This window comes from Helianthus annuus, chromosome 14, assembly GCF_002127325.2.
Source record: "Helianthus annuus cultivar XRQ/B chromosome 14, HanXRQr2.0-SUNRISE, whole genome shotgun sequence".
NCBI lineage: Eukaryota > Viridiplantae > Streptophyta > Magnoliopsida > Asterales > Asteraceae > Helianthus > Helianthus annuus.
In genome coordinates, this window is record NC_035446.2 from 138,943,399 (window position 1) to 138,952,071 (window position 8,673).

Sequence of the window (8,673 nt, forward strand, 5' to 3'; positions counted from 1 at the left end):
AAAAACACCCTTTTTCCAACATTAGTACTTAAAAAGGGTTAGTTTTATGCCTTAATTGATGTGATTTATATGTTGCATTTTACACACATCATGATCCGACCATTTACCATTTTGACCCGGTTCGGAACCGAAAGTCGCAAAGCTTTGACTTTTGCTTTGACTTCAGTTCTGACCCGTTATGGTATGATTTAGATATGCCTTAGGACTCTCTTAGGACCAGGTTACATGATGGTACAACCCTCTGTGACCGGTTCGTTGTTTGTCCGAGTCTTTTACACATTTCCGTTAAACGCCTAAAAGTTGACCATAACGCCCTTGTTACTTTAAAACAAGAATGTTGGACATGTGAAAGGACAATAACCTTAGTTACTGAATTCTAAGCATGTCCCTAAAATTCCATGTCAATCCGAGGTCTAGAATAGGAGTTATGCTAAATAGCGCAATTACGGAAACTTTAGTAATTAAAAGGCGCAATTAGCATAAAGCCTATGTAAACCCAAATTTCGACACCAAACCTCTTACACACTGATGTAAAATAATGTTTTGAAATTTTTAAAGATTTTTAATTATTTTTAACCTGCTCATAACCTGCGGTTATGGCATCGATTTGGTAATTACCGAATATACCCTTTTTGGACATAACTGGAGTTCTACATGGTATTTTTGACCCGATTCCAGTTGCTACTGATTTTAAATAATAAATAAAGTATTTTGGACTTTATAAAATGTTTGGAAAACTCAGATTTTCTGTAGAACTCGGAAATCTCTTTTATAATCTTTAAAAAGACCGAAATGCCCCTTCGGGGCGTATGTTGGATTTAAACTCGTTACGGGCATTATGGAAGGTATCCTACTGATACCACAACCTCTTTAGAGCATATTAACTTAGGAAACCTGTGTAGGACTCTTACGGTTACCCGTTACGCCTTTTGCGCGCACGGTTCGGCTTATGTAACTAGCTTACATAAACTAGCCGAAACGGGTCAAACATTATCATCTTTACTTCAAAATCCAGAGTGTGGTTGTTATACCCATATAAAACAAGTCTTCAAACTTGTTGGGTCCAAACCACATTCCATTCCCGGTTTTCGCCTTTCACGCGATTAAACCGTATTTATCCTTTGAAACTGACCGGTCTAAGCTAAGGCTGAATTAAAGACCCGTTAGGAATCTAATATGTTAATAAAAACCTTCGTTCCAGATTGAGAGCCCCATTAGAAGTACTTGCGCTTGCTGATTAGAATATACGGCTGAGTATAAATTGCTTTTGCTAGCTCAGGTAAATACTTTTAACTTATTTTCCCTATACGGGCTTGGGATACGGTATTATAACAATACTGCTTGGTCGGGTATTGAATGTTTAGTCGGATTGTGATTAAATTATTGAGGTGACCCGCTTTAATCTGTATTGTTTGAAATAAAAGCCTTTAGGGGTTAATGACCATGTCCCGGATATCCCTGACATCATTGTATTATAAAATGGCCACGCCTTATGCACGAAGTGTAGGCATACCCCTGACAGTGCATAAGGGAAATGGTATCTCACTCTCTTGTGGGCCTATACTTGTGGCGTGTCTGTTAATCTTGACTCGATTTCTACATCGGGCCCTGAACGTACAACGAACATGTAAATCCGTATACAAGATTATAAAGATAATATCCCAAGTTATAAAAGAAATGTTGTGCATTGTGCATTCAAATAAATTTTATTAAACCTTTTCAAATGAGTCGGTTAATTGTATTTACCAGTGTAAACTGACGTATTTTCCAAAAAGGTTAAGTGACAGGTACTGAACGTAATTGGCTGGAAGCTCAGGGCGTTAATAAGGAATCTTGCAAGTTCTAGATGCCTAAAGTCTGTTGAACAGTTTTCTTTTATTTGATCCGCCAGTGGATCCTTTACTTTCCGTTGTAATATTTGACATTACTTTATATTCGGAATGTAATATATTTATCTTTTGCTTCCGCTGTGCATTTATATATTGTGTTGTTTGACTATGATGACATCAATTACGTCACGATACTCCCCACCGGGCCCACCGGTGAAACACGTGGAAATTTGGGGTGTGACAATATTATGATCTTGCCACTGCTTCTTATCATGTTTAATGACGCAACAATCGGACTGCTGGGGTTATATCGTACGTAATGTACGATAAGTGCTATTGTTCAATAACCGCCCTATATATATATATATATATATATATATATATATATATATATATATATATTAAAAAAACCAATGGAATGAATAGTGTTTTAAAATCTGCTAACGCCGTTTAAATGTTTTGTTAGGTTTGGGCTCTGGGCTGAGATCCACGTGTTATTGTGTGGGCTTTAGAGTTGCCACGCATTTTAATCTACCACTTTAATTATTTGTGTTTTATCACCGCTTGTGTTATTAGTGTTTTATAATACATTCTCTCTATCACTAACACACCATCTGTTCTCTCACTAGATTTGTTCTCTATCGGGTTTCTTCACCAAGAGGTTGTTATTGATTTGCGGTGTTTTATCACCGGTTTTTACGAGTCATGAATCAACAACTAGCATGTTTATCTGGTTTAGATTCATAAATCAATCGTGATGTTTGCTCGATTAGCATTTTGTCAGTGTGAAACCATGATTTTTATGTTTGTTCATGTTGAAATTTTGTTTTTTTTTTCCATCTATGTTTTAGCTTTTGGGTTTTATAAACACATGTAGAAGTTGTTTAAATAAAAAAATGTTTTTTTAACATTAATTTTAAAGCTATTTTTAACTTTTTTATTTCCTATTTTTTTAATTAAAACGGCTTTTAACTCTTTACATTTAAAATTAATGTTTTATGAGTTTTTCTTCACAGTTCTCGATTCCTCATTTTTGTATAAGGTTCCACAATGAACCTTATCTGTTGATTACTATCATCTAATCATCATCTAATCATCTAATCATCTAATCTAATACTAATAAAGGATTCCATCTAAAGCCACATGTCTTTCTCTTCTAACTTCCCTTCCAATTAATGTCACATGGTATTTTCATCTTTAATTCTTAATAATATATAACAATTAATATCTTACTCTAATTTATTATTAAAAAATATACATAAATTATCTATAATTTTAAAAACTATGATTTTAATACTTCTTAAAATAAAATAGTTTAAATTACTCAGCCATATCTGAGATTATATATAAAATCGATATATGAGTTTTTCTAACATATAAATAAAAGTTAAAAAAGAGCAACTAACTGAGGACTATCCTGCAAAAAGACCAAAATTTTATTGAACTCTATTTTAAAATTATAGAAGGAGAGAACATAACATTTTGAAGTTTTATAGATGAGATAATATTAAGGTTTTATAACTACACCGATTTGTGATCATTAAATGCGTTTTCAATTTAATAGAGCTAAGAAATATATTAATTTTATTTTATAGTCATTTGCGACATAGTAAGTTAACCTTTAATAGGAAAAGATTTTATTCATCATATATAAATCTTTAACTTATATCATAACTTTACAATAACTAATTATTAATTAAATCCGCTTAATAATTAATAATAAGATAACAAATCTAATTTACATCATACCAATAAAATTGAGTTTTTACCAATAAAGAGAAAAAAACAACTTCAATAATGAATTTTGTAAACAGAATTGAGGTATTACAGATTTAGTTTAAATAAAAGTTATATTTAAAAGGTACACAGTGATAAAAATTATTATTATTTTTATACACTATTATTATATGTAACGTTATATGTAATTTCATTCATATTAATAATATATAAATTTATGTATTACATGGTTTTCAATATTCAATATTTCTAATACACGGCTATTATGGTATTTTCAGTATTACTAATTAAGATGAGCCGGTTTTATGATAAATTAAAGTTAGTTGTGTGAACTGTTATATGGTAATAAAAATTTGTTTATATAAAGTTTTGTTACTAATTAACATAGGTCGTTAGTCACAAAAAGTTTTTTAAAGATTTTGTAATTATATCGTTTATAATAGATTAAATCTATCTCATAATAGATTAACTCTACCTCTAATATTATAAATAGATGTAACATATAAACAAAAAGAATTGGTATACATTATTCCAGTTTAACTGCAGGTCGAATTTCTTAACCTTTATTTCTGGAAATTATATGGATTTTGTCTTTAATTTCTTATTTTCTTCTGACTAAAATATTTAAGTTAGAACAGATAAATAATCAAATGTGTATTTAAATTAAATTGTATTAATCATCTATACTATATAATAAAAGAAACCAATTTAGGGACACATGTCATTCATTGGAGCCATCTAATTTTTCTCTCTTACTTAATTATAGATAATTAATATTAATTAAAATATAATTATAAAATTAAATTTAATATAAATTTAAACAATTTGTATAGGAGATAATATAATAGTTTGAAATATTTATTAGATTTCAAAATTATTTATTCTGAAATTAAAAAAAGAGGTACATTAAATATAAATTAATATAATGTAAATGATTGATTTATTTATTAAACTAAAGTAGTTAAGGGTAGAACTTATTTAAAAAATGTTTATAAAAGGTAAACAAAAACATTAATCAATGTTTATTGGTTCTATACTTTTATTTTCGTGTTCAACTCTCAACTCAAATACGGTATTCATTATGTTTACGTGGCATTTATAAGAACCATCACCGCAATCACCCCATCCATCATATATCGAGTATATTCGTTCGTTTTTTAAAGATATAATTTTTTATTAGATTCATTCAACCCGGTAATAAAAAAGGTTTTTTAAAGATATAATATTTTTATTATTTACTATACAAAATTGCATTTATGCAACTCGTGTAATCCACCGGGTTTTTAAAAATATAACTTTTTTTATTATATGGTATATAAAATTAGATTTATTCAATCCGTATAATACATAGGGTTTATAAAGATATAACAAGATATAACTTTTTATTGATTAATATATAAAATTACATGTGCTCAACTCATACAATACATGAGGTTTTTAAAAATGTAACTTTTTCATTATTTAATATATAAAATTAAATTTACTCAACCAGTACAATACACGGGGTTCTTAATGATATAACTTTTTTTTATTATTTAATATATAAAATTACATTTATTCAACCCATGTAATAAACGAGGTTTTAAAAGATATATTGTTTTATTATTTGGTATATAAAATTACATTTATTCAACCCGTGTAATAAATGAGGTTTTTAAATATATATTTTTTATTTTTTGGTATATAAAATTACATTTATTCAACCCGTGTTGTATTACACGGGGTTCTAACCTAGTTAATTTATATTTTAATTTATGGTTGTAATTTAAGATCGATAATAATTATGTTATTTTTCATTATCATGGAGGATATTTATATAGCACATTGAGTTTACACTTGATCGGTGAGATAAACTAATGGGACGAGTTTGATTTGCTTTAGTTATTATCAATAACAAATATATGATTTAAAGTAATAACTATTGAATCGTTCATGCAATTTAGACAGAATTCAGTCTCAATCGATATCAGTTTGGTTTGTTACGATAATGATATTCTGTATAAAAACAAAAAGAAATAAAGTCGATAACCTTCGGAGCATAAAAATTTTGTGATCATTTAAAAAATGTTTAAACTTTAACAGTATTGTCACGAAAAGAAAAACACAACATGATATTAAACTGAATACAGTTAATAAAATTTATGCTTAAGCAGATGTTTATGATTTAGCAGTACTAGCATATTATTTATGTATTATATACGTTAGCGTTTCATTTAAAATTATTTAAAATGTATGGTTTTAAGCAATTTTGTTACGTAAGATATTTCATTTATTCAATCCGTGTAATACATGGGTTTATAAACTAGTTTGATAATATATTCATAAATTACAAAATGATTTGTTATGTTCTTCCTTGTTACTTGTACATACCACGTACATACCACAAAAAAATGTAAATTAAGATTATTCGATTTTGTTTTTGATTTCTTATATTCATTTTGGGTTTAATTTGTTAGAGTTTTATTAGTGTTTTTGTTTCATGTAACATTGTAACCTCATATTCGTGATGCAAAACAACTAGTCCAACCCAATAATTAACTCTATTTCAAATTTGGTTGGTTCAAAGTTCGAACAATTATTTCCTCATCCTTAATTGGTGAAAGCGAAAAGTCACTAAAGTTGATATAAGATTATATATATAATCTTGGAGGCGGCTTTCCTTAACCTTCTTCAAGGACGACTTTTCAGACACTTTGTGTTGCTTCTTTGCACTTAACTGGTGTAAAATATTCAAGATTGTCACGCATATCACAGAACCAATAAAAACCAAGTGTTTTCATTTTGTTCCACTCCAACCCTTTATAAGATTCACAATTAACAACCAATTCACCGTTGCTTCTTTCTTGGTTAACTTATCTTACAAAACACAAACGTAAAAAGAAGTTAACATTTCGCAATATGGCAGAAGTTCAACAACCCGCTTACGACATGATCATCTTTGGAGAAACTGGTTTTGCAGGCAAGTATATAATCCGAGAAGCCCTCAAGTTTCTCGGTACACAAAGCTCGCCCTTAAAAACTTTGGCATTAGCCGGTCGAAGCTATTCGAAACTCTCTGAGGCCCTAAAATGGGCTTCCAATTCGACATCTCACTCTACCATCCCCCTCCTCATCGCTGACACATCTGACCCACACTCTCTCCTACACATGGCCTCACAAGCTAAGCTCGTGCTCAACTGTGTTGGCCCTTTTCTCCTGCATGGTGACCCTGTGGTTGCTGCATGTGTCGAAGCGGGCTGCGATTACTTGGATATTTGTGCTGAAACGGAGTTTATGGAGACTATGGAAGTTGTTTACCATGAGAAGGCGGTTAAGAAGGGTAGTTTGGTGGTTTCGGCTTGTGGGTTTGATTCGATTCCGGCTGAATTGGGGTACTTGTTCAACTCCAGGCAGTGGGTTTCTCCGGCTGTGCCGAATCAGGTTGAAACTTACTTGAGTCTTGAATCAGAAAAAAAGGTGGTGGTTAATTTTGGGACGCTTGAGAGTTTGGTTTGGAGAGAAGTTTATGATAATAAGTTGGTGGAGTTGCATGGGCCAAGACCGAAAAGGACACTACCACAAGTCAGGAAACATTCTTGGAAACTATTTTTACTTATATATATGTTTCAACCTTTTCTATTATTATTATTATTATTATTATTTTATAAAAGATAATTTATTTTAATATTTAAAATGTTAAAAGTGAGTTTAAGAACAAATATATTGATATATAGGAACTTTGGGTATTTGGCATGCAGGCAAGTGGAATAAAATCTTGGTCATTTTTTACAAACAGTCGCCACCATTCGCAATGAACATCAATTAAGATATCGTCATGGCCGATGACGATCATTGCCATTGGTGACGATCTGGTTTGTAAACTTGGTCAAGACTTTATCTCTGTGATGCATGCAATATTTTAGTGCCAACAATTGTAATACAATATATTCTAATATAGGTGTAACCTTTTTAACACCGATTTTAAGAGCTAAAAATACCATGTTTTTAAACAACAATTTTGTTTACACCTAATTTTGCACTTTTAAGAATTTGATATATATTTGTTGATTAATTCAAATTTCCTCACTTTTTCACAGATACCTGGTTCTGAAGGATCACTCATAGAGCATCAAAAAAAGATCGGACTTTGGGCCATGAAACTCCCATCCGCTGATGCCACTGTTGTTAGAAGAACCCTCTCCATGCTTATAGATAACCCCACTGGTCTTCAAGGAGTCGATGAAACTCCAAAACAAGCAGAGAAACGTGTTGCTTATTGGTCGAAAATCAAACTTGTTCATTTTGGAGTAAAGATTGCCACTAAGAGTCTTATAGGAATCCTCATTATCATTGCATCTGGGTTGTCAATTGGGCTGTTAGGAAGGTTCACTATCTCGAAGTGGCTCTTGATAAATTTCCCATCGGTTTTCAGTCTAGGGGTTTTCAGGAAGAATAGTCCAACTGAGGACGAAATAGTCAGTGCAAGCTTTAAGATGTGGTTCGTGAGCTGTGGGTCAAGTGGTGCGAACAAAAAGCTTGATACAGAGATTATAACGAGAGTTATGGGGCCGGATATTGCGTACGTGACAACTTCGATTATTTTTGTTCAATGTGCACTCACTATTTTGAGGCAACGAGGAGATCTGTAGAAAGGTGGTGTCTTTCCTCCAGGGTTTGTTTTCGGTCCAACTGATCTTCAAGATCGACTTCAGGAGAATGGGGTTTCGTTTGATGTGATTTCAAAGGGTGACATCTCTACGTAAATCGATATAATTCACACGGGAGGTTAAAGATAAAGAGTTTGATGTTGTAGTAATTAAATGAATAAATGTTTAGGTTATACCTCTTTACGATGTTTAAAAGTTATAACATGAAAAAGGAATTTATCTATACTATATATAATGCATATTCGAAGGTCAGAAATGGTTATTTGCCATTTACCTAAAAGTACAAGACTTTAAAGCTTGTTGTACAAATACTAATGCATGTTAATTTTTGAGCTCCACTCAAATTTTGAAATCCCAAACATCCCGCCTGCCCATCTCTTCTCAAATTTTGGTTCCCCTCCCATCTGATCTCAAATCTCAAATTTCAAAACCTTATTGTTCTCTCTCTCTCTCTCTCTTTT

The 8,673-nt window shown here is 31.2% G+C and overlaps 1 protein-coding gene across 1 annotated transcript; it reads left to right on the plus strand.

The window, feature by feature from the left end:
- The first annotated feature begins 6,384 nt into the window (after nucleotides 1–6,384).
- Nucleotides 6,385–8,440, plus strand: LOC110905950 (probable mitochondrial saccharopine dehydrogenase-like oxidoreductase At5g39410). Its single transcript, XM_022151347.2, has 2 exons — nucleotides 6,385–7,127; nucleotides 7,643–8,440. Exons 1-2 carry the CDS (start codon nucleotides 6,465–6,467, stop codon nucleotides 8,192–8,194), a joined length of 1,215 nt encoding a protein of 404 aa, XP_022007039.1. The 5' UTR covers nucleotides 6,385–6,464; the 3' UTR covers nucleotides 8,195–8,440.
- The last annotated feature ends 233 nt before the right edge of the window (nucleotides 8,441–8,673 follow it).

What these genes read in the sequence shown, in the direction of transcription:
- LOC110905950 (XM_022151347.2), top strand. Translation starts at nt 6,465, where the DNA reads ATGGCAGAAGTTCAACAACCCGCTTACGACATGATCATCTTTGGAGAA. An exon ending in CGAAAAGGACACTACCACAA is followed by an intron (nt 7,128 to 7,642) that starts GTCAGGAAACAT and finishes ACTTTTTCACAG; the next exon opens with ATACCTGGTTCTGAAGGATC.